This window comes from Diabrotica virgifera, chromosome 10 (genome assembly GCF_917563875.1).
Source record: "Diabrotica virgifera virgifera chromosome 10, PGI_DIABVI_V3a".
Taxonomy (NCBI): Eukaryota; Metazoa; Arthropoda; class Insecta; order Coleoptera; family Chrysomelidae; genus Diabrotica; species Diabrotica virgifera.
The window spans coordinates 126,680,686-126,708,298 of NC_065452.1; the positions used below are offsets into that span (position 1 = coordinate 126,680,686).

At 34.4% G+C, this 27,613-nt stretch overlaps 1 protein-coding gene across 1 annotated transcript in view; it reads left to right on the forward strand.

Annotated features, from left to right (window-relative positions):
* Window positions 1-27,613, forward strand: part of LOC126878507 (N-alpha-acetyltransferase 35, NatC auxiliary subunit-like) — a 73,616-nt gene that overhangs the window by 8,117 nt on the left and 37,886 nt on the right. Inside the window, exons 4-7 of the mRNA XM_050641257.1 lie at window positions 7,577-7,800; window positions 14,963-15,288; window positions 19,201-19,382; window positions 23,189-23,359. Of these exons, the coding sequence (XP_050497214.1) occupies window positions 7,577-7,800; window positions 14,963-15,288; window positions 19,201-19,382; window positions 23,189-23,359 (903 nt within the window). The remainder of the gene's footprint in view (window positions 1-7,576; window positions 7,801-14,962; window positions 15,289-19,200; window positions 19,383-23,188; window positions 23,360-27,613) is intronic.

The window sequence follows — 27,613 nt, forward strand, 5'->3', positions numbered from 1 at the left end:
TCGACAAAGTATGGCATGAAGGTTTAATCTACAAACTCAAAATTCTTATGCCTAAACAATACTCAGAAATTTTACAATCATATATATCTGACAGATATTTCAGAATTAAGCAAGAAGACGTGTACACTGATCTAAAAGAAATCAGAGCAGGAGTCCCTCAAGGAAGCGTATTAGGTCCTGTTCTCTACCTGTTATACACATACGATATACCTGAAATGGAAAATGATACTATAGCCACATTTGCAGATGACACCGCTATCTTAGCAGTAGGTGATACCAGCGAAGAAGCAGCAGAAAAATTATAGTTGGCAATAAATAAAATACACAACTTGGACTAAAAAATGGAAAATCAAATTAAATGAATCTAAATCTATTCATGTCAATTTTACAAATAAAAAAATCGAAAACATTCCAATTAGAATAAATGATGCCCAAATACCATATGCATCTTCTGCAAAATATTTAGGTATCACACTTGATGCAAGGCTTCGCTGGAAAGTCCACATTAAAAAGAAAAGGGAAGAATTAGGTATCCGTTACAAAAAAAATGTATTGGCTGATGGGAAGAAACTCTGCATTGTCCACATATAACAAAATACTTCTATACAAACAAATACTTAGACCAGTATGGATGTATGGTTGCCAACTCTGGGGCTGTGCCAATTCAAGTAATATTCAGATTATCCAGAGATTCCAGAATAAAGTATTACGGAACATCGTTGATACTCCTTGGTATATCCGAAATGTCGACCTCCACAAGGATCTTGACATGGAAGATGTAGACAAAGTTATCAAGAAGATGGCAGGTAGTCACGAACAACGGCTCCATAGTCATGTAAACATCGAGGCCATCCAGCTCCTCGATAATACTGGGCTAGAAAGAAGACTCAAACGAAGAAAACCATTTGAGTTAGTGTAAAGTGTTAGTGTAAAAGCAGAGCATAGTGTTGTATTGTGTGTTAGTTTTAGTTTTAAAATGCATACTTGTTAAAAAAAATAAGAGGACACCATAGGGTTAATATCTTAGATTATCTATCATTTAGTAATATAAGTTAAAGAAGAACTGTTAATTGGTCAACTGATGACCAGATTTCAGTAGTCTAAACACAGCTTGTGTTTAATAAAAAAAAAAATGTTGACAATGATATTACAATATTGAAAATTACATTTTCGTTAGTTTTTGACTTTTCGACTTCCACTCCGGAAATCGTTCTTAAAAAAAGGAAACATTAGAAAATCAGTTGATGTTGCATGTGTTTTGGATGTGGTATTAGTATCACACTCTAGAAATTGTCTAATTTTTTCATCTCACCAATTCAATTTGATGTGGATTCGTAGAAGAATAATAGGTTTGTTCCAACATAACGAGAACCATAATGTAACGATCACGTTACTATAAAATAATATGTTCCATGCGTTCTGTGTCTGTATTTCGTGCGTTCCATGGGTTATTTTATTTTGTTTACTGCGCAGGACGGTGATCGTTACATGGACGGTTTCTCGTTGTGTTGGAACAAACCTTATGTATTCAAAATTTCAAAATAGAAGTTTACCAAAACGTTGAAAATTCGGATGGCCCAGAAGCCTTGTCTGGGAAGCCGGGACACGACTTCGTAATTCGGGCCATGTCCCGGATTTTTCGGCTAGTTAGTCACAATATTCATAGACATAGGAATTCATCTAGACGAAAAACTTACTTGGAAATCACTTATTGTAGACAAACTACGACACCTGGACCTAAAAGTTGAAAATATGAGCTGGCTAATCAACAAAAGATCGCAACTTCCATTAGAAAACAAACTGACATCTATAAAACAATACTCAAACCAGTGTGGACATACGGAATCAAGCTGTGGGGCTGTAGCAAACCATCCAGCACCAAAATACTACAGACATTCAACATTCCTTTCTGACCACTCCAGAAGATACATGAATCGCAGAGCAAACCATCTCATAGACGAGTTATTCAACCCTCCACTGATTGACAGATGGCCTAAAAAGGCTTTGGCGAGAAGACCTAGCGGCTAGGTGAATTCCAGAGAGTTGTCAATGGACAACACCTGCCACAAGCCAAGAACTTACTTATTACTTTATTTACTTATTAATTTATTGAAGTAGATTGTAAATTAGCAATGAATAAATAAATAAAAATACCCATTCAACATTTAAATAAAAAAAATTCTGTACTACAATATGGACTTGAAAGCTGGACACTAAAGCAAGAACACATAAATAAGCTACAGTCGTTTGAAATGTGGTGTTATAGAAGGATGCTTAGGATAGCATGGACACAGAAAAAACAAACACAGAAGTATTACACGAAATGGGTAAAGAATATGAAATCATCAATACAATAAAAATAAGAAAGAAATAATACAGGGAAAAATAAGAGGAAGAATGAGTATAGGAAGAAGAAGAGTGTCATGGTTGAAAAGTTTAAGGGAATGGTTTAAATGCGGTTGCATAGAACTTTTCAGAGCAGATGTAGATAAAGATAACAGTGATGGTAGCCAACCTCCAATTGGGAGACTGTACTTAACCCATTAATGCCTACCGGTACCATATGGAGCCACCAAACTTTGTACCCATAGAAGGCTATTTACCATATTGTTAGGTAAAATTTCGCAGAGAGATTCGGCCTATTTGTAGTTCAAGGTTACCCCTTCTTGAATGAACAACTCAAATTTAGTTTTATACCTATGTTCCAGAGTAATAACTTTTTGAATTTATGGTTGGTTTTTGTTTGTGCCAAAATATGGACATTCGTTTCGTGTAAGTGTTTTATTTATTACTTTTTGCACTACTATTCTTGTTTTTGTTTTCAAAAGATTTTCTACAAACTTCAACAAATAAATTGTACAAGTTTTAATAATATTTCATCTTTTGGTTTTTTCGTAATTACGGCAAAAATAATTGTGTTCCCAAATGGAACCGCTAGGCGGTTTGCTGGATATGTCGTTTTCACTGTTCTTTTTTTACTTTTCTTATTTTTAGAGGAATCTCTTAGAAAGAATATCTCGATATAGCTTTCGGGGAAAACGAAAGTAATAACAATGTTTCTGCCATTTACATAGAATCTCCAGATAGTAACATTTTGACAGACAAAGATTTGGTTGATAAAGATGATGAGGATTTTATTGATAATCTAAATCGTAACCAGCTATCTTCAGGCGCCGAAATTGTATTTTTGGATGAAACTAGAATCGGAGGCACTGCTGGAGACATGATCTTATAAGCAACCGCTTAGATCCTCCCCGTACTAGCAGAGCAATTCCATCTGTGCCAATTTCAACTGGTGTAGGTCTAATTATGTTCACGCGGCAGCAAAATGCAGATTTTTGCGAAGAAAGGGATTTGGTTCCTACAATGTATGATTTTCCAGAGTCTGATTACTCAAAGTATGCTGGTTCAAGCCCTACAGAACTTTTTGGATTACACCAACTACACTTGTTAACAAGATCTCAAGACAGAAAAAAAACATTGTTGTTTCGAGGCCAAAAATATTGTTTCACAATATAATAATATGGGTGGCACTAATTTGATGGATAGCAATGTATCTTGTTATCGAATTGGAATCCGTTCCAAAAAATGGCAATTGCCTATTTTTACATACCTAGTGGACGAAAACATTAAAAATGCATGGACGTTATATAGAAAATCTGGTCGTAACATTAGCCAATTGAGATTTACATGGGCTATTATCCAAACATATCTATATATGTATATGTTACAGTTCAAGTTGATTCTCAGTTAGAGTTGACTCCAACTAGTTGGAGTCAACTCCAACTGAAACGAGCAGTTAAAGTTGATTTTAAAAATTTAAATAAACTTTTACTAGTTGGAGTTGACTCTTCCTGGATCGATTCAGTAAATGTGGATTATACGAGAATCTCAGGTGTATTTTTGATGAGTGTGCTTTTCTTTGTTTTGACCGTTTCAACTACTTATTAGTATAGTCTGTAACGTCACCCCCGTTATGTAAATTATTCTGATTCGATTTTTTGCACAAACTTACTCAAAGAAATACATCCGCGGTACCGCGAAAAATTGTTTAACCAATTTTTGTTAACCAAATTCACAAAAATAATTTTTATCTACTCTATCTCATATTATGTAAAGCAGCGGTTCTTAATCTGTGTAAACACACAAAAACTTAAAATAGTAGTACATAGTAAGTCTTGATTACACAATCTAAAAATATAGAAATATAATAAAAGAAACTTTAGATGGTACATGACTCAAAAAGATTGAGAACCGCTGATGTAAAGGTTTTATTGTGTGAAAATTGAAAACATGAAGGGTTTAAAGTGTGTCTGAAGTAGCAATGTATTTTAAATGGGTTTTACTTTTTCGCACTGTTTTTTAGCACACTTTCATATAATTAAACATCCTTAACTTTCGCCTTCGGGAGGAAATCAGACACGCCCTTGCAACGGCAACTGAAATGCTCACAAAACAGCGACCACGGAAGCAAAGATGGATGACAGAGGAAATATTGGATTTAATGGATGAAAGAAGAAAATGCAAACAGCACAAAGCAATATACAAAGCATTAAATAGAACCATTAAACAAAAAATAAAAATTGCAAAAGAAAAATGGATAACATAACAATGTGAAGAAATCGAAAACATATATAAAAAACATGATGACTTCGATCTGTATAAGAAACTCAAGGAATTCACAGGCACGACATATTCACAAGGACCAAATAATCTAATCAACGCAGAAGTCAAACTGAGTTCAAGCCCTGAAGAACAAATAAACATGTGGGAAGACTATATAAAGGAACTCTTCTATGACATCAGAGAACCTTCTACATTAAATACCGAAAACGACGAAGGTCTTCCAATACTGAAGTCCGAACTGGAATATGCTCTACGTCAACTAAAAAACAACAAATCTGTAGGAAAAGATGAAATACCAGCTGAGCTATTTAAGTTAATCAACGAGGAAAACTTAGACCTTCTTCTTGGACTATTTAATAATGTTTACAATACAGGGACTATCCCTAAAATATGGCTTGAATCAGTCTTCATACCACTGTCTAAAAAGAAGAACGCCAAATTATGCAAGGACTTCCGCCTTACAAGTCTATTAAATAATATTCTGAAGCTTTTCTTGCGTATTATACAGAACAGAATATATTATAAAAAATGTGATGAGCTCACCGGTCAAGAACAATTTGGCTTCAGGAAAGGTATTAGGACACGAGAAGCAATATTCTGTCTTCAAACTCTGGCACAAAGATACAAAGATCAGCAAGCAGACCTTTTTATCTGTTTCATAGATTTTGAGAAAGCGTTCGATAGGGTGAAGCACAAGACCTTGATAGAAAGATTGAACGACATCGGAGTCGACAAAAGAGATTCTAAAATTATAGAGGCTATTTATTGGAATCAGACAGCAATCATAAAGACCAATGGTAATACGTCAAGGCCAATTGAAATACAACGAGGTGTTAGACAGGGTTGTGTGCTATCACCCATACTTTTAACGTCTACTCTGAGGTAATATTTGCGAACTCTTTATCGCACTCTTCAGAAGGAATCAGGATAAACGGTCAGATAGTAAATAACATCCGCTATGCAGATGACACAGTATTAAGGACTGATTCGGACCATAGTCTGCAGATACTGTTGGATAGGGTTACTGAGAGTTGTGAAAAAATGGGGATGAAGATCAATACTGCGAAAACCAAAGTTATAAGAATATCAAGGAACAAAAATTTACCTCTTCCAATATATATGTGAAACACCAACAGCTTGAATACGTAAGCCAGTACAAATATCTTGGTTGCTGGTTCAACAATCAACTTGATTATAAACAAGAAGTCAAGAGCGAGAATAGAGGAAGCTCGATAGGGGTTTATCAAAATGAAAAGCTTATTTTGTAACAGTAGCGTTAATATCAGCCTTAGATGTCGTTTTCTGCATTGCTATGTGTGGTCAATACTTTTGTATGGAACGGAGGCCTGGACACAACACAACACTGATGAACAAGTTGGACGCCTTTGAACTCTGGCTTTATAGAAGAGACTTAAAAATACCTTGGACAACCCACACCACCAACGAATATGTTCTGAGGAGCATAGGTACAGATAGGGAACTGCTAAAAATCATTAAAGTCAGAAAAGTTAGCTACCTGGGACACATAATGAGAAACGAAAAGTACCGCCTCACGTAACTGATCATCCAGGGTAAGATTGAAGGAAAACGGGGTCCCGGTAGGCGCCAGATTTCATGGCTTAGAAATATCAGAGACTGGACCGGCCTTGATTCAACATCTTTGTTTAGAGCCGCATTGGACAGAGACAGATTTGCCAGTGTAGTCGCTAACCTCTACTAAAGGAGAAAGCACCACAAGAAGAAGAACTTTCGCCTTGTCATGGTGATGACATGTGACATGTGAGCAATAAATTACAAAAAATTTTTAACAGTTTTGTGGTGTGACAGAAGTTTGAATTTTTAAATGTCAAAATGGTGCAATGGTGCATCTCACTCGCACTCACATTGATAGCTGCGTCAATACGCTCCTAGCGCTCATTGTTAATAATTAAAAATAACCGCTTAGTAATAAAATAATAACAAAAATTTCTTCAGTATCTTGTAGGGGGGTCGTTAAAATTTTATTTGGTGACTTTAGGACTTTCATAATAATAATTTTTAACTCAGTTATTAAGCCTTGAAAATGGTCATTTTCGTATTTTGCAAATTTTAAATCGCGTATAGCTCGAGAACAATAAATTTTACAGAAAAATCACAAAAGACCTCTTTTGTTCCGAATGACCCAAATGATATAAAGAAAATTGTCCTAAATGATTTTTTTGTGAGTTTGTTTAAAAAAATTATTTAAACAATTTTTCGACCACAGTACCATCTGACACCCTGTGGATTCGTTATAAGGACCTCTTTTTGAGTAAGTTTGTGCAAAAAAATCGAACTGGAATAATTTACCTAACGGGGGCGACGATACAGCGTAGACTAATTTGAACATATTCAGTAACATTTAATTTCTAGAATCGGCTGTTTGTGTGAATCAGAATCAACTTTTACTAAATGGCATTGGGAAGAGTATACTTTTCCTAGTTGGAGTCTACTTTTACTAGTAAATGTTGAATATAAATCTTCATTTTATATTTATAATCAACTTTTACTGAAGCCAGCCGTTAGAGTTGACTCCAACTAGTTGGAGTCAACTCCAACTGGATAATCAACTTGAATTGTAACATATATAAAACCCAATAAAATATATTGTATTGACTGTTTTCGCAATGTTCATACCAATAACTGTTAATGAACATCTATTGGGTTCGCGCCTAATGGTCCCATATTATGAAAACCGTTTTTTTCTTAATTATTATTTCATTTACAAACAATTTTCTTCTTACGTTTTGTACATAATACTGTTACATTTAAAGATTTTAAATAAATTTTGTCAATAACAAAAAACTTTTTTCTAGGCGGTAATGGGTTAAAGAAGGAGATCAATCACACAAAAATTCTTGTTACATGTCTTATTTTTATATTGATTTTATTACTTTAAAAATGTGTATGGTTATAACTATTGTATTTTTAGGACAAGATGCTAAAATTAGATGGATTCAGTAATGCAGAATTGATTGGAATTATAGATAGCACATTCGCATGTTTGGTTTCTTGGTTAGAAGGCCATTCTCTAGCTCAAACGTTATTTATTAACCTATATTTGCACAAACCCTACATGATTGAAGACAGAGCTCTCAGAGTGTTTTGTTTAGCAACGTACAAACTATTAGAAGAGATCAAGGATCTTGTTCATAAGTAAGTTAATAATAATATAATTATAATTCTTTATTAACAGACTTACAATATTAAAAATTGGTGATTTCCATAGTCTCAGATAAACTATTATGTTTTATTTCAACAATTTGAAATTTGATTTTTTTCCCTAGAAGCCGTTCGTGCATACACCCGGTCGCACTGCAGATTTTCAGCTTATTGTGTCTTCTTCCATTTGTTCTCATGACACCCAATCCAATATAGTAGTGCCCTTCACTAGCCTGTAAAGGTTCATTGGGTTAGTGCCATATACTGTCGGACTTGGTCTGCAGTCTCCATATACTGCTTGTCTCTTGCGGTTCAGAGCCTCGCAATCTCACAATAAATGTCTGACTGTCTCGGTCTCTCTATTGCATAGTCTGTAACTGAGATCTCCATTATATAGTCCTATCGTGTGTAGGTGTCCTTTTACTGGAAAGTGTCCAGTTAGGAAACGTGTAGTGATTTTGAGCTGATTCCTGTTCATTTTGAACAGTTCTTCAGCTCTTTTTACGCATGTCTGAGATATAAATCTCTTCGCATGCTTTTGTGTGGGAATTTTTTCCCAGTTTTCTTTGTGCTGTCTTCGTATCCAGTCTCTTAATCGGTCTCTGATTGTGCTTTTGGCCACTCCCAGTGCCGGTTCTGGATCGAAGTATCTTGTTGCTGATCCTCGTCTAGCAAGTTCGTCAGCTTTCTCATTGCCAGCGATCCCTTGATGTATAGGCACCCAAATGAGTTTTACCTATTTATGTTCCTCCAGGGTGTCAAGTTCTTCTTTAAAGCCCTTAAGGCCGCTTGGCTGTCTGGACAGATATTGATTCTCTTATTTTATTAGTATAAGTCCTCACTGTTTATCCGTGCACAGTGCAGGATTGCATATACCTCTGCCTGAAATACAGAGGTAGGTATATTCTTCTAGTGGGATGGAACCGTTATAGTTCCTATCCTCACTATACAGGGTGTTTCATTAATAATTGTCCATATAGTAACTGGAGAAACCTTAACACTAAATACGAAGATTTAACCTAAAACTCTTAAATAAAATGTGGTTCCTTACTGAGTTACAGGGTGTTTTATCTAAAAATTTAAAAACTATTTTTGCTCAGCATTTTACAAATATTCGACGTATCCTTTTCATACTTGGCAGGAGGTATAGGTACTGTACAAACTACTAAATTATGTTAAACAAACGTTTCTTGCTATTACCAGAGGCGTACGACTGGGGAAAGTGAATGGTTGACCCTTTCCAAATTCTACGCCACTGGCGGAATTACTATTTTATTTCAATTATTGGATTCTCCAATACTTTCTATGAAAATAATATACTCTTCATTCGTAACGATAAAGTGATTAGTTTTCGAGATCTTTGAAGTTAAAAATGAAACGACACGGTTATTTTGATTAATGTATTGTGTCGCTTCATTTTTAATTTCAAATATCTCGAAAACTAATCATTTTATCGTTCCGAATGAAGAGTCTATTATTTACATAAAAAGTACTGGAAAATCAAAAAATTACACTAAAATAGCAATTTCGTCAGTGGCGTAGAATTTGGGAAGGGTCAACCAGCCACTATCCCCTGTCGTACGCCTCTGGTATTAGCTAGAAACGTTTATTTATCTTAATTTAGTAGGGTATACAGTACCTACACTTTCTGCCAAGTATGATAAGGATACGCCAAATAGTTTTAAAGTACTGGGTACTAATAATTTTTAAATTTTAATCATATGAATCAATATATCATAAATTAATCAAAATAACTGTGCCGTTTCATATTTAACTTCAAATATCTCGAAAACTAATGACTTTATCGTTACCAATGAAGAGTATATTATTTACGTAGAAGGTATTGGAGAATCTAAAAACGGCACTAAAATAGTAATTCCTCCAGTGGCGTAGAATTTGAGAAGGGTCAACCATTCACTATCCCCTGTCGTACGCCTCTGGTAGTAGCTAGAAACTTTGTTTATCAAAATTTAGTAGGGTATATAGTAGTCGCACTTTCTGCCAAGTATGGAAAGGATACGTTGAATAGTTTAAAAATGATGAGCAAAAATACTTTTTAAATTTTTAGATAAAACACCCTGTAACTCAGTAAGGAACCACATTTTATTTAAGTGTTTTAGGTTAAATCTTCGTATTTTGTGCTAAGGTTTCTCAAGTTACTATATGGACAATTATTAATGAAACACCCTGTACATATACTCCTGATCCCGAACCATCTTCTGTCTTGGACTCATCTGTATACCAGGTGTGACCCTCATACTTCAAATGTCTACCAGGATCTTCCCATACCTCTCTGGAGTGTATTTCCACCTGGAAAGGTATTACCATTTTATATTTGGGGATGGAATGGTCATGTTATCATCTCCCATATCGGATCCCCGCATATACAGGGTGTTTCATTAATAATTGTCCATATAGTAACTGGAGAAACCTTAGCACAAAATACGAAGATTTAACCTAAAACACTTAAATAAAATGTGGTTCCTTACTGAGTTACAAGGTGTTTTATCTAAAAATTTAAAAACTATTTTTGCTCAGCATTTTAAAACTATTCGACATATCCTTTTCATACTTGGCAGAAAGTATAGATACTATACAAACTACTAAACTATGTTAAACAAACGTTTATGGCTATTACCAGAGGCGTACGACGGGGGAAAGTGAATGGTTAACCCTTTCCAAATTCTACGCCACTGGCGAAATTGCTATTTTAGTTCAATTTTTGGATTCTCCAATACTTTCTACGAAAATAATATACTTTTCATTCGTAACGATAAAGTTATTAGTTTTCGAGATATTTGAAGTTAAAAATGAAACGACACGGTTATTTTGATCAGTGTATTGTGTCGCTTCATATTTAATTTCAAATATCTCGAAAACTAATAATTTTATCGTTACGAATGAAGAGTATATTATTTACATAACAAGTATTGAAAAATCAAAAAATTACACTAAAATAGAAATTTCGTCAGTGGCGTAGAATTTGGGAAGGGTCAACCAGTCACTATCCCCTGTCGTACGCCTCTGGTAGTAGCTAGAAACGTTTATTTATTTTAATTTAGTAAGGTGTAAAGTACCTACACTGTCTGCCAAGTATTATAAGGATACTCCAAATAGCTTTAAAGTACTGGGTACAAATAATTTTTAAATTTTAATCATATGAATCGTATCATAAATTAATCAAAATAACTGTGCCGTTTCATAATTTAACTTCAAATATCTCGAAAACTAATGACTTTATCGTTACCAATGAAGAGTATATTATTTACGTAGAAAGTATTGTAGAATCTAAAAATGGCACTAAAATAGTAATTCCTCCAGTGGCGTAGAATTTGAGAAGGGCCAACCATTCACCATCCCCTGTCGTACGCCTCTGGTAGTAGCTAGAAACGTTTGTTTATCACAATTTAGTAGAGTGTCCAGTAGTCGCTCTTTCTGCCAAGTATGAAAAAGATACGTCGAATAGTTTTAAAATTCTGAGCAAAAATAGTTTTTAAATTTGTAGACAAAATACCCTGTAACTCAGTAAGGAACAACATTTTATTTAAGTGTTTTAGGTTAAATCTTCGTATTTTGTGCTAAGGTTTCTCCAATTACTATATGGACAATTATTAATGAAACACCCTGTATATCTTTGATGCTGCAGCGTCCTTTGCCCACTGCAATTTTGCTTTGATTTCCCTGCAGTCTATGTAACCCCATCCTTGCCTCGCCCTTCACTATGATGTGTAAGGGAGGAAGATCTAGTAAGGCTTCCGTTGCTCCAGTTGGTGTGCCTCTCATTGCACCTGCTATGCTGAGACAGACAAGCCTTTGTATCTTGCCTAACTTCTCTATAGCATTTCTCTGCTGCACCTTTGGCCACCAGACCAAAATTTGATTTGATAAATAGCCTTTAAACCACAACAAAATTGCACCATAAAATTATATATATTCAAGTTTTTGTACCAGAGCCTAAAGGTTATGCAGTAGGTATTAATAAAATTATTCCATTGATTTGAATGAGCACTAGTATGTATGTATAGCGTTAACATATAACCTTTTAGGCCCATTGCTGAATGGATAATTTCCATCATTTTTTGTTCTTAACTGTCAACTTCCAATCTCTGATTCCAAACTGACTGAAATCTTCCATTACAGCATCTCTCCATTTCCTTCTTAGTCTTCTTCTATTTTTTTGCCCTCAGGTGCTCGCCAACTTGACTTGTCTATCCTCCCGCATTCTTTCTAAATGACCGAGCCATTCTAGTATGCGTTTTCTCACTATTTTTGATATTGGCAGATTGGCATACAGTTGGTACACTTCTTTGTTCTTTCCTCTTCTCCATTCTCCCCCAACTATTTTTCCGCCAAATGTTCTGTGAAGTATCTTTCTTTACCAGGCTTCCAATCCATTCTGTATGGTTTTATTCATAGTCCATGTCTTGGCCCCGTATAGTATTGTGCATCTAATTTATGGTTTTATATCCTCTTATTTTTGTATTAAGCAATATTTTTTAGCCTTAATTATTTTGTTCATATCCCCAGCGCGTCTATTACTCTTGGTCAGTCTTAAATGGATTTCTGATTCCTCCTTACGTGTCTGATCAAAAAGTGTACCCAAATACATATATTCGTCCACTATTTCCATTCGTCCATATATTTTCCACTTAATCTTAGCGCTAGCCCGAAACAGTCTTTTTGCTGTACCGGGTGTTCCAATAAGAATGGCTCTCGGCCATAACTCAGGAACCGTTTATAGTACAACTTATAGTTTGAGAAAAAAATATTTATAACAAAAGTTGCCTCGGGAAAAGCCTGGAAATTATTTTCATAAGTGTAGGTTCGCCGCTAGAGGGCGTAATGGAATATCAAACATTAAAAAATCAAAATTTTACAAAATTTGCCTAACGAAAGGACACTGGAAATCCGATCATTGTATTCTTCATAAAATTCTGCGCATATTTGATTTCACAAGTTTAAGTCTACCTTTGCAAATAAGAGGTGGGGGTGAGTGGGAACCTTGTTATGAAAAAATGACTAAGTCTGGTTCTGTTAAATCGAATTTTGCAAACTTGGTCTTGTTGAAAACAGCTCTTTTTCGTCAATGTAAGAGTTATAATCTCAAAACAGCCTATTAAGTAATATGCCAGCTAGGAGGCGTTTTTTAATTATTTTCAGAAATCTAGTTTTCTTTGGAAAATATTAAATACAAGTATGCATTTTTAATCCTGTATTACTAAATTAGATCAAATTAGCAACAGAATAGCGAAAACCGCATGTCGATACCTTTTTTCTGTCTCGAGATATCTTAATAAACGTGTAAATTTTAAACCTAACCGTTACTGTCACCGGTAAACGAAGTTAAGGAAAGGTAGTGTGCTGTGGAAAAAACAAAAAAACATTTATTAGATGTCAACGTGTATTACTTAAAACAACAATAGGACAAAGAACACTATAAAATATAACAAAGAAATAAAAACAACTACTTAGTGACGACTTAAATGTTCAAATTATGGCCCATAATTTTCGATGCAAGTATTTACTCTTTAAGAGAAGATTGAATAGCAGTCTCAATTTCTGCTCCCGCAATGCTTTGCATGGCGTTTCCTACTCTCTGGATCATGTTATCTCGAGTAGTGGGCCTAGCGGCAAAAACAAGGTCTTTAATCCGCGCCCATAAGTAAACGTCTAAAATAGTTAAATCTGGTGATCTGGCCAGCCAAAAAATAGGCTTCCACGTCCTATCCCTCTATCAGCGAATTACTCATCTAAAAAATCTCTTACTACTCTGGAAAAATGCGCGGGACAACCATCGTGCTGAAACAACATAGACCTACGAACTGCTAGCAGTACATCTTCCAGAAGAAGAGGCAATTCATTCCTTAAAAAAATTAGATAAAGTTCACCAATAATAGCATTATCGAAAAGAAAGGGTCCAATAATTATCTGACTGTCACCAGATTTAACTGTTTGGTGTGGGGAAGGTTTGGTATTTCACTTTTATTTAGGTATGGGGACGGATTAAAAACCTTGTTTTTGCAGCTAGGCGTACTCGAGAAAAAATGATCCAGAGAATACGAAACCCCATTCAAATCATTTCTAGAGCAGAAATTAAGACTGCTGTTCAATCTACTCTTGAAAGAGTAAATGCTTGAATCAAAAATGATGGGCAATAATTTGAACATTTAAGTCGTCACTAAGTAGTTGTTTTTATTTCTTTGTTATATTTTATAGTGTTGTTTGTCTTATTCTTGTTTTAATTAATTATATACGTTGAGATAAGAAAATGTTTCTTGTTTTTTCCACAGCACACTACCTTTCAGTTTACCCTTCGTTTACCGGTGACAGTAACGGTTAGGTTTAAGATTTACACGTTTTTTTAAGATATCTCTAGTTCTCGAGACAAAAAAGGTATCGACATGCGGTTTTCGCTATTCTGTTGCTAATTTGATCTAATTTTGTAATGCAGGATTAAATAATATGCATACTTGTATTTAATATTTTCCAAAGAAAACTAGATTTCTGAAAATAATTAAAAAACGCCTCCTAGCTGGCATATTACTTAATAGGCTGTTTCGAAATTATAACTCTTACATTGACGAAAAAGAGCTGTTTTCAACAAGACCAAGCTTGCAAAATTCGATTTAGCAGAACCGGACTTATAGCCAATTTTTCATAACAAGGTTCCCACTCACCCCCACCTCTTATTTGCAATGGTAGACTTAAACTTGTGAAATCAAATATGCGCAGAATTTTATGAAGAATACGATGATCGGATGTCCAGTGCCCTTTCATTGGGCAAATTTTGTAAAATTTTGATTTTTTAATTTTTGATATTCAATTACGCCCTCTAGCGGTGAACTTACAATTATGAAAATAATTTCCAGGCTTTTCCCGAGGCAACTTGTGTTATAAATATTTTTTTCTCAAACTATAAGTTGTACTATAAACGGTTCCTGAGATATGGCCGAGAGCCATTCTTATTGGGACACCCGGTACTTGCTAGTTCTCCACTTCTTGCAATGAGAACCACATCATCAGCATACGTCAGGCATTGGTATTCCTTGTAGAAAAGAGTTCCGGACCTATTTATCCCACTACCCCTCACAATTTTTTCCAGAGCTATATTGAATAAACTAGCACTAGTATTTGATAATTATTCTACTGGTTTTAGTGGTATGGTATACGAGGAAGAAGATTTTCAACCAATGCAGTATGGTTACCATCTAAACCCAGACATTTCTCAACAACGTATGATTGGAATGCTCCGTGAAGTTGAAGAGGATTTATATAGAAAAAATAGGAGTAATCCTGATCCTGAAACTCATGCTTTATTTGCAAGAATTAAATTTTTGAGACTATTTTTACAAGTACTGATTTCTATGTTTAAAAAAGATGAACAACCTGTGATTTCCGATTGCAATAGACTTTTAGCTAATTGTTTGGACATGCTACATATTATGCAAAAGACTATGCATATGGGTATAATAAGTAAGGATTGTAAGTATTATTTTAACATTTGTTCTATAGTATATTGTTAAATTTTATGTCTTATTCTTCTTCCTTCTTGTATGTAAGCCTGTCTGTTCTTCAATATTAGCCTCCTAAATTGTTGTTATCGCACCATCTTTTTCTTGGTCTGCCAATACTTCTTCGTCCATTTGGTGACTTATCTCGTGCTATTCGTTGACCAAACCTATTTGCTTCTTTTTCTATCATTTTCACCATTCTTTTCAATTCTTTCTTTGATTTTGCTAATATTGTTAGATCATCCGCAAAAACAATACATTGATGTTCATTTTTAAATATGGTTTCTTCCATTTTTATGCTGCAATTCCTCATTATTACTTCAAGAACAAGATTGAACAACGTGGTTGACATCTGGTCACCTTGCCTGAGTCCTTGTTTGATTTCGAAGTCCTCTGAGATGTCTTTCCACACTACTTCGCTTTTCGTTTTTGCCAACGTCATTTCAATCAAGCTAATCAATTTTTTGGGGATTTTTAATTGTTTCAGAGCACGGTACATTTCTTTTCTATTTATACGATCATATGCCTGCTTGAAATCTACGAACAGCGCATAAAGGGTCGTTTTGTACTCATAACAATTTGCTTGCAATTCTTTTAGCGTGAAAATCTGGTCTGTTACCGAACGGCTGGATCGAAAGCCTGCCTGATACTCTCCCACAGTATCCTCTATGTATTCGTTCAGTCTTCCACGTATGCATTGTCTCTTATATCCTGTCCATCTTATACCCTGTCTCTAGGAGTGCTATTCTCCTATAATTTTTACATGTTTGTTTATCTCCTTTTTTATGTATGAGGCAGATTCTAGCCAGCATCCAGTCATTTGGCATTTTTTCCTCTTCCCATAACTTTTTCACCAGCCAATATAGTTGCTCGTACAGTTATTCTCCTCCTGCCGTTAACATTTCAGCTGTTATTTCTGTCGCTCCTGGACTTTGTCGTCGTCTGCATAACATAATATTTGGATTTCTTTGTTCCCCATTCTATAACCATCACCTTTACGTACGGCTTCTATTATTTCGTCCATTATTATATTAAAGAGCAGTGGGCGCTTAACAAGTCACCTTGTCTGACTCCGCTTTGCACTGGTATAAACTGCGTTAGTTTTTCATTTATCTTTGCCTGTATTCGATTATGAAAGTAGATGTTTTCGATGGTTTGTATAATATTGATTGGTATGTTTCTTCTATACAGTAAATGTAAGACGTCTTCGACTTGGATGCGATCGAAAGCCTTTATCAGGTCTATAAAACATAGATATGCTGGTTTATTGTACTCTATGACCTTTTCTGTGATTTGTCTTAGTACAAATACGGCGTCTACGCAGGATCTTCCTTAGCTGAATCCTTGTTGTTTATTTGATAAAGTTGTTAGTTTATTGATTTTGTTGGTTAGGACTTTTGTGGTTAGCTTAAGTGTGGTGTTCAGTAGATTTATACCTCTATAATTGTTGGGGTCTTCTTTGTCTCGTTTCCTGAACATTGGTATCATTATGCAATATGCTGTTTCTCCATGCGTCTAGTATCTTGCAGTGCAATATTAATTTTTGTATTAAGTTTTGTCATCTCTAGCGTTATACTTTCTCTTCCGTATTTTAGAAGCTCGTGGTTATTCCGTCTGGTCCTGGTGACTTTCTATTTTTAAGTGAATTTATGACTATCTCTACTTCCTGAAAACTGATTTCTATTTCGTGTCTTAATTCAGGTAGGTTATTGTTTTGATTATTTTTCCTTTCCTCTAAACAGTTCCGTCAAGTATCTTTCCCATTCGTTTGCTGGTCTGTTATTGTATTACTTCAGTTCTGCCATTTCTTTCCGTTGGTTTCTTATGAACCCCCATATTTGTTTTTGTGTTCCGTAAAAGTCGTAAATTTTATGTGATATTTGATATTATTGGTTATTTTACTCTTATCTTTTATAGGATCACTGCACTTGAGGTTTGAGGTGATATGTATTCTTGTTTCCTTGGAATTTCTTCTCCTATTTCTCTTTTGTATAAAATTATTTTCACCTTTTTCATATTTGTTGGTTTCTTTTCATTTTTTTTTTTCTTTTTCGAGTTATACCTTCTTCTAATGGTGCTACAACCATTTTTGAGTCTTGACTTGTTAAACAATGTTCTTCCATTCTGCCCTGTCAAATACTTTTTTTCGCCACTACCTGATGTTCATGGTTTTAAGATCTTGTTCTACGTCGTCTATCCATCTTTTATGGGGCCTTGTCCAAATTATGCAAAAATACAAAGATTGCGCTGAGCTGATCACCTTATCTATAAGAATGGATAACGACAGAACACCTAGTGGAACGCTTAGCAGAACTATTGTGGTACGTAGGCCAGTAGGAGACCAAAGAAGAGGTGGATAGACGAAGTGAGAGCCGATACTAAAGAGATACTGAAGGTGGAAAATTGGAGGAGAGCAGCCAGGGACTGAGATACTTGGAGGCGGATCCTGAGAGAGATTTTTTTCGTGGGTTTTTTCTTTCTCTTACGTTTTTTTTAAATGCTATTATTTGTTCATTCCTTATACATACCGGATGGTCAATTGGAAAAGGGGCCATAGGAAACTCAATGTAAAATTCTAAACTGTTGAATTCCTGTTTCCCTAATTATTTTACATCAAAAGTCATAAGAAACTATTTGTAGGGGATTGAAATCTACATTGAAAACAACTGTTAAAATTGTTCTACAGACAATAATTATTCAAAATTTTGTTAAAAATATAATACATTTTAAACAGTATCACGCCAAAGTTAGGCCACACACAGTGCAATAATGTGTATAAAGTTGCATTTGGAGACAATGAAGTTATTATAATATTAACAATTTGAACTGTCATTTTTTTATTTATTTTATCATTTATTGTTTAAAACACAATAAACTTGATAAGATACCCTCAGTTAAGGAGAAAGTATTAATAATAAAGATGTTTTCTTCAGTCAATAGTGTGCGTACTGTCAGTTAAATAGTAACGTGTGGACAAACTTGCACACACATAACTAATGTACAAATACGTTATATTTTTCAAAATTTTGGAATGTATTTAAATCGTAGACCAATTGTAACTTTTGTTTTTAATACAGATTTCAATCCTCTACAAATAGCTTCTCATGACTTTTGATGTAAAATAATTAGGGAAGCAGGAATTCAACAGTTTAGAATTTTACATTGAGTTTCCTATAGTCCGTTTTACGATTCATCACCCTGTATATTTTTAGTACATATTACACATATAGGTATTTGAATCTTGAATAGATATATGCTTGATTACTAGCAGGTATTGAACGAAACAAGTAATAAAATCAAAAACAAGCAATAAACACTAATTACAACACCTGCTAATGCCTTCTGATAGCCAATAAATATCGAGAGAAAGTGAAATTTCTTTATAAGCGCAATACAATAATACACAAATTCAAATTGGTTTGTTGCTAAATAATTCAAAAACGAAACAATGGAAATAAAGGATAAATAATATAGGTAATTAAAACTACTTACCGATAACTTGTCGCATTCGAAACATTAGGGAACGAACGAGCGATGTCGATGTGTGCACACACTTTTCTGGTCTCGATGCATCTCATTCCTTATCGCAGGGGGAAAGAATTTCTGGCTTCAAGTGGTAATACCCCGAACGTCGCCAACGCGATATGTGGTGTTTTCGATACGGTCATAGAAAGGAACACGGGTGTCGACATGGGTAAAAGGGATATGATTTCGAACTATTCAAACGACCGAACCAATTTATGGAATTTCAAACAATATATATGTTTTATATGTAAGAAAATGTTAAATAACAATAAAGTAGTGGATACTTTGATATTTTTTCAAAAATATTAATATTCATTGTCTTCTATGACGTAGATATTTTAAAATTCATATATTTTAGCTGATTCTGAGTATATATTAGGATTTGAACCTTCAATTAACCAAAGACTGTTACCTCCCACATTTCCAAGATATACCAAAATCAAATCAAGGTTTGGGGCCATTGGTTACTTCATTGATGTAGCTGAAAGATTCAAAATTGTCACAAAAATCACAACAATTACATCACTGCATCATGCTATGGTAAGTATTTCTGATGTAGACTTCATACCAGTGTTTATTCATTCATCACTGGATAATGCAGTTAATATTCAACGGAAAGATCGACGGAAAAAGAGGAATTGATAGGAAGAAATATTCATGGCTCCGAAACGTTCGTCAATGGACTGGCTTATCAGCAGATGAATTATTACATGTCGTGCAAGATCAAGGACAATATTGGCAAATTTTCATGGAAAATACCCACGCCTAAAATTTGGGCACGGTACTCAAAGAAGAAGATTTATTCATTACCATTTTAAGAAGACTCAACATTTATATAATTTTATACTTTATTATTTACACATCTGTTTAAAAACAAGAATTATATATATATATATATATATATATATATATATATATATATATATATATATATATATATATAATATATAATCTTTATCCCTTCTACCCTGAGGTGTAGGGATCTGTTTCTGATTTTTTCATTATTTTTCGTTCTTCGCAAATTTCTTCCATATCTTTCTATTCTCTGTTAATTTTTTGGCATCGTTCCATGTTCCCCTCTTTTCTAAAATATCTATTATTACTGCATTCCGCTGTCTTCTTGGTCTACCTCGTTTTTTCCTTTCTATATTTCTACTTTCCCAGATTCTTTTAACAGGCATATTATCACTCCTTCTTTGCAGGTGTCCCCACCAACCCAGCTATCTTTCTTCTATATAAGATTGTAATGGTTCTATTTCTAATTCTTCTCTTATTTTTATATTCTTAACTCTATCCCTTCTTGTCACTCCCATTACTCTTCTTAGATATTTCATTTCTATTGCCTGTAGTTTACTTTTATCCCCTTTTGACAATATCCACGATTCGCATCCATATGTGAGTACAGGTCTATACACAGTTTTGTATACACTCATTTTCATTTTTCTTGATATTTCTCGTCTATTCCTAGTCTATTTGTTTTTTGTATCCTATAGTTTATATCCATTTCTTGTTTTCCGTTTTCTTCAAATATTACACCTAGGTATTGATATTTACTGACTTGCTCTATTTCTACCCCATGTATTTGCATATTTATCCTTTTCCTATTTCTATCTATTACCATTGTCTTTGTTTTACTCTTGTTCAATTTCATACCGTATTTTGTTAATACCTCATTCCATACTATCAAACTTTCTCGTAGATCTTTCTCGTTTCCTGCTGTAATAACCACATCATAACCACTATTTGTTCTAATTTCCTATATTTTATGTATATTGGTTTAGTTCTTTGTTTACTTTCTCTTATTATTTCATCCATAAATATTATAAACAGGAGTGGACTCAATCCCCCTCCCTGTCTAACTCCTACATTTGTAGCAAATTTTTCTGATATCATAGTATTTCTTATCACACAGTTATTTGTTTCTTTATATAAACTTTGTATTACCCTTATTAGTTTCTGATTTACATTTTTCTTTTTTAAACATTTCCAAATCGTTGCTCTATTTACTTTATCAAATACCTTTTCCATATCCATAAAGGCTAAATATATGGGTTTCTCCGCCATCCACTTCCTGTTAATAACTTCTTTCAAAGTAAATACCTTTGAAACTGGTGGGTACTTCTACCTTCTACCTTTGAGATTATGTTAGTGTTTTTCTGTGATCAATCTCAATCTTTTCTCTATTATTTTCTCGTATATTTTTGTTATTGTGCTTAATAATGTTAGTCCTCTATAATTGTTACAATCTTTGTTATTTCCTTTCTTGTGTATTGGCATTATTAGGCCCATTCTCCAATCTTCAGGTGTTATTTCTTCCCTCCATGCTTGTCTATATATATCCAATAATACTAGTTTTCCACTGTTTCCCATATATTTTATCATTTCCGATGTTATATTATCTCTTCCTGGTGCTTTGCCGTTCTTTAGACTCCTTATTGCTTCTTCTAACTCTTCTCTAGTTATCTCTTCATTTAGTACCTCTTCTTGTATATTCCATTATTCCTCTTCCATTTCGTTATCTTGATTGTCTGTTTTCTGTTCTGTGTTTAGTAGATTCTTGAAGTATTCTTTCCATCTTTCAATTATCTCTTCCTCCTCTATCAGTATCTCCCCAATTTCGTTTTTTATTGCGGTTGTATTTATATCTACTTTTTCTTTTTTAAGATTTTTGAGAACTTTGTAGAATAGCTTCTAATTTCCTTTATTATCTCTTTCCATTTTTTCTCCAAATTCTGTCCAACTTCTCTGTTTCTCCTTTATTACAATTTGTTTTACTATGTTTCTCTGTTCTTTGTAACTTGTATAATTTGCTTCTGTTCTATTATTTAAATATTCTTTCCATATTTTCTTCTTTTTCTTACTTGTTTTTTAATTTCATTCGTCCACTAAGATGTTTGTTTCTTATTGTTGTCTTTATTGTAAGTACCACAGGCGTCCTTTGCTGCTTGTATTACAATATTTTTAAAGGTTTCCCATTTTGTTTCTAGCGGCCTCTGTATCGTTTTTTCTTGATATTTATTTATTTCTCGCGATACTATCTGTTGATATTTTTCTTCTGTATTTTTTTATTTTTCAGTTTGTAAGTCCTTATTTTTATATGTCCTTTTTTTCTTTTCTTTGCATGTCTCTGACATATTTTCTTCGCTTCTGAATTTAACTGTTAGGAAATAATGATCACTGTTTATCTCATAACTTCTCTTAACTCTAGCATCCCTTACTGAGTTTCTATTACTTCTTTCTGCCAATATATAGTCTATTATTGACTTTTCTCCTCTGTTCGGTTCTTCTCTAGTAATCTTATGAATCTCTTTATGTTCAAAATAAGTATTTGTTATTATTAAGTCATTGTTAACACAAAATTCTTCTTGTAGTCTTCAGTAGTCTTTTTCCATTATTATTTCTTGTAATTTCACCATGTTTTCCGATTACTACTCCATATATCGCTGGTACCTATGATTAATGTGATTCCTAATACATTTCCACTGAAAATAATAACTCTTTGATAAGTGTTGGCGATACAATTCTTTTTATATGCGTGTCCGCGAAGATTATAACTCCCAAAATATTTATAACGAAAAGATTTAGTTCATAATAGATGCCGACGAAAACAATTATTTCCCTTTCTCTTTCTGTTTCTGCTGACAAAAACAATTATTTCTGAGAACTTTTTAGTAATTATAATTTTCGTGGACCCACAAACAGAAATGATGTTTTCTGCTGATACTCCTCAAAAAATAATTTTTTCGCTAACACTTTATTAGGGATTATAATTTTCACAATCATATAATCGAAAATAATATTTTTCGCGGCGTTCATTGAAAGTTCTCCTCTTAACGGCGTTTTTCGGAGTTATACTTTTCGTAGGCGGCGGCGATATATCATCCTTTATTCCTACTCGTCCATTAAAGTCTCCAGTAATATATATTTTTTCTCTACACTCTTCTATAGTCTCTTGCAGTTCATTCCAGTATTTATCTTTCTCTTCCGTTTTTTCATTTTCATCTGGTCCATAAGTTGCTATTATTGTCTTGATTTGTGTCTTGCATTTTAATTATATCATCAGTATTCTTTCACTTATTGCTTCCCATTTGTTAAGTGTATTTTTGTGTTCTTTCTTTATTAAACATCCCGCTCCTGCTGCTGCCCGTGCATTCTTTTCTACTCCACTCCATATGAAAATGTGGTCATTGTCGGTTTCTACTATTCCTTTATTCTTTTTCTTTGTTTCCGTTATTATTAATATATCTAAATCCGCTTTTTCAAATTTTTTGTTTAAAAAACAAGAATTATACTCATTGCAAAAATATGTAATTATGTGACTTTACACTAATATAAATATTTTTTAGGATTTTTTCATCGACTTTAGTAAAACTAGTCCTTGTATATTATCTCGCTCAGCTCTACAGATGATGTACCCTGGTTCAACTGGAAATTTAAAAGACATTCTTAAAGAGTCTGTCAAAACATTTATTTCACCACCAGCCCTGATTTCCAAGACTCTTTTAAATAATTCACAGGTAATAAGTTTTAGTCAGCTTAGATTTATAAAATATCATCATTTAGGGTTGATTAAACAGGTTAAGACAAAAGTTATGGAACAAACAGAAACCTACAACTACACCAGAAAACAAGGGAGCAGGTATAGAAAATCCTATAAGAACCAACCACGAGAGGTTAACTAATTATATTACCTCTAAAGAAATAACCTGGTTCATAAATGCAATATACACAATATGTATGATTATGCTCTATATTTTCTCTCTGTTATGAGATTGATCAGCATCTTATTAATTAGATTAATTAATTAATTATTTTAATTACTACTCATGGAAAGAAAACCAAAATTTAATAAAAGTTTCCAATAAAATTTATTCTCAGGGCTAATTGATTTTAATGTATTACCTTTATTTTGTGGCTTCTAGTATTTCTCGTTGCTCACTTCATCCAGGACAAAACAAGGAAAATAAATGTACTCAAAATTATATAAATTCTATAAATATTATTTATTTATATACTATACCATAAATATACGATTCAAAATGTATGCTAAAACTCAATTTTGTTATAAAAAATTTCTTATCTAATAAAATTATTCTTTAATTCTACTATCTCCTTTTTTCAACAAATTTTCATTTAAAAGATTCGGTAGACTGTTCTTATTATTATAAAAAAAACAAAATTTAATTTTCACCTTGTAAAAAGATTACTTATATCTTATGAATTTATGAATGAATGAATTATGCTGTAAAACTGTTAAATTAAAACAAACATGGTATGTAATATAAAACAACTCTCCTTTTCACACATAATCTGACTAACCTTTTTTGTCTTCTATACTTCTTATCATGGATTGTGTTGTCCTCGGTTCCCCCACACGTACTCCTTCGGATGCTGCGACGGTCCTTCTCTTCCAACTGCTTCACCAACAAACCGCACTCGCTCAATTTAGTCTCTGACTCGATAGAAACAATATCAATCTTTATAATTCCAAGATTTTTTCTCAGCTCGATATCTTGTGCAAAATTGATACAAACCGGCTACTCGTTCCAGACAGAAACTGGAATCTATTCGGACACGAGGAGATTTTATTTCTCGACTCGATCACGATTTCGTCTCAACAGAAATCTGCTTACACGGCCACCAAATTAACCACTTCACACAAAATCACTACTTTCCGAACTGGACTGCTCTCTTCAGATCTTAATTACACAGTAAATCTTTTTCCTTCATCCATCTGAGACTCAAACACTCTACTCCCCTCCATCAGTCTCCTCGCCAATCACAAGCATTCTCTCTACACATTGCATCCCTACTTTTCTTTCTTAAAAACAAATAGTGTTGTATACAAATTTTCCGTCTTGTCAAATTCCAGGAGATACCAAAATTATTTTTTTTCTTACATGCTAGAAAAACCCTATATTCTAAAACTAAACAATTTTGTTTACCATCGTTATTTTCTAGGAAGCATTTAAAAATGTTCTATTGTTCACGTCAATCGCAAATACATCCACTTTCTAAAACCGATCGTAATTTAGTTCTATTGTCCTTGAATTGTTAAGTCCGTTCGTAGAATCTTAACCACTAACGTTTTTCACTTTCCACGAAACACTGCTTACGACTAAAACATATTATTTACAAATTTTGGCCATATACAGTGCGATGAAAAGTTACGATCTTGTGGTCTTGGATATAAGATGAATTCGCTAAATTTTCCCCATAAAAATTATATAACAGTATCAATAACGTGAAAAACAGCTTAACTAACCATGATTACCAAACCAGGCAAACCATAGACATAGCATATCAGCAGTAAAAATTCAAAACCACTCGTCAACCTCATTTGAAATACATAGGGGGTTAAGGCAGTGAGATGCGCTGGCGTGTCAGCTTTTTAATGTAGCCTTAGAAAAGTCGTACGAGACGCTAATTTAGATAGCAGGGGATCAACATTTAATAGATCAGTCCAAATTCTAGCATACGCAGACAACGTGGACATTATAACAAGAACCAGGGCGAGAACTGCGGAAATCCTAACCGAGCTAGTAGCAGCAGCAGAACGAATGGGGTTACATATAAATCCAAATAAAACCAAAATCATGGCGACTAACACAAACACAAGAGCTGAAAATGTTGACGCAGATCAAATCATCAATGACCAAAACTTCGAAGTGGTCAAAGAGTTCATATATCTAGGGACATCGGTTAACCCCAATAATAACACATCAGGGGAAATAAAAAGGCGAATAATAATTGTAAACAGGTGTTATCATGGTCTATCAAAATACTTAACTAACAAACGTCTGTCTCAAGTATAAGGCTGTATAGAACATTGATAGTCGCCGTTCTCACATATGGATGAGAGGCATGGACGCTAACTAAAACAGATGAATCCGCTCTATCGATTTTTGAAAGAAAGGTGCTACGCAAGATATTCGGAGCGGTCTGTGAGAACGGAATATGGAGGCGTAGATATAACGTTGAACTGCAGAATATCTACAAGCATACGTTTGGTGGAAAAGATATCACTATAATTCTGCAGTGGACAGGACATGTAGCCCGGGCCCCTGAATCGAACATGATAAAAAAGATTCTAACAGCGCAACCCTTGGGAATGAGAAGACGGGGTAGACCAAAGCTGAGGTGGATGGACGGGGTAACACAAGATGCCGAGAATATCGGAGTCGGCAAATGGAAAATGCAAGCAAGGGACAGAACAGAGTGCCGTAGAAAGCTTGAGAAGGTCGAGGCCCTCTAAGGGCTGTAGCACCAAGATGATAATGATGAGATCTCTTAGAAGAAAATAAAATATGCTTAGCTATTTTCCTAGACATAGCAAAAGCATTTGATAAAGTGTGTCACAATAGCTTGTTACTAAAACTCAAAAGATATATTTCCATCCACTATATCCACTAACACAGTCATATTTGGAAGACAGAACTTTAAGAGTTAAACAGAAAGGCGAATATTCAGAACTATAACCAATAAAAGGAGGAATCCCACGGGGCAGTGTTCTTGGAACCATATTACCTGTGACATCCCTGTTGCAGAAAATAATAAATTGGCCACATTTGCAGACGTCACTACAGTACTAACAGTCGAAGAAACAACTAGACACTTCCCAAATGCAGTGGACAAAATAAGCATTAGGAATAATAAATGGCGCATAATAATTAATGAAGGGAAACCTGCTCATATCGATTTCATTTACAAAGAAATAAATAATCACCCAGTTAGACTAAAAAATAAAATCGTTCCATACAAGAAAACTATGACTACATTTGGATAGGAAATTAAAGTGGCAGGAACATAGAAAGAAAACTGAAGAACTGAAATACAAGAAGTTATATTGGTTATTAGGTAGAAGCTCACAACTACAATAAAAAACAAAGGGATATTGAGAATAGCTAGGAGAGTAAAGTAGCAGATTAGGTTTAATATAAAATGCTGGTTTATCATAGGATTACATAGTAATGATACGCCTCGAACACGCATCGATACTAGAACCGTGCGAGTTTCACAATCCGCGCCGATGCCCCACTCATTTCCACTTCTCCGAAACAACACAGGCAGAGGGATATTTAAGGAGGCCACAAGCAGGGATTCTCCAGTCTTGAAGCGACAGCTCTGGGGTCCACTACCAGCCAAGCGAGGTGAGCTAGGCAGGCCGACCTGAGTACCGAGGCACCGTGGTGACGTGATCTCGCAAGCTGAGGCAGGCCAACTTGAGCAGCAAGGTGTACCGTGGTGAGGTAATTTGCAGCTCATAATTAAACGGCAGCAAGCGAATTGAGCGAGCTCACTTCGCATATAACTCACTTGACATAATGTCAACGTAACAGCTGTGTACTGCCCTCCTCGCCATAATCTAAAACGAGAACGCTATGAAGAATTTTTCCAAACTTTAGGACCAAAATTCATTGCTGGGGGAGATTACAACAGCAAGCATACCTTGTGGGGGTCACGACTTATAACAACAAAAGGCAGAGAACTGGCACATGTTATACAAAATAAGAATTACTCATTTATCTCAACGGGAACACCAACATACTGGCCGACCGATCCCAACAAAAAACAAGATTTATTGGACTTCTTCATAACAAACGGTATTGGTATAACTTATACAGATATAACACCAAGCTACGACCTAACTACTGACCATAGCCCAATAATAGCAACGGTAAGTACAACAGTTATCACTAAAAAACCAAAACTCCACCTGCACAACAATAAAACAAACTGGGACACTTACCGACAAATAATTCACGATACTA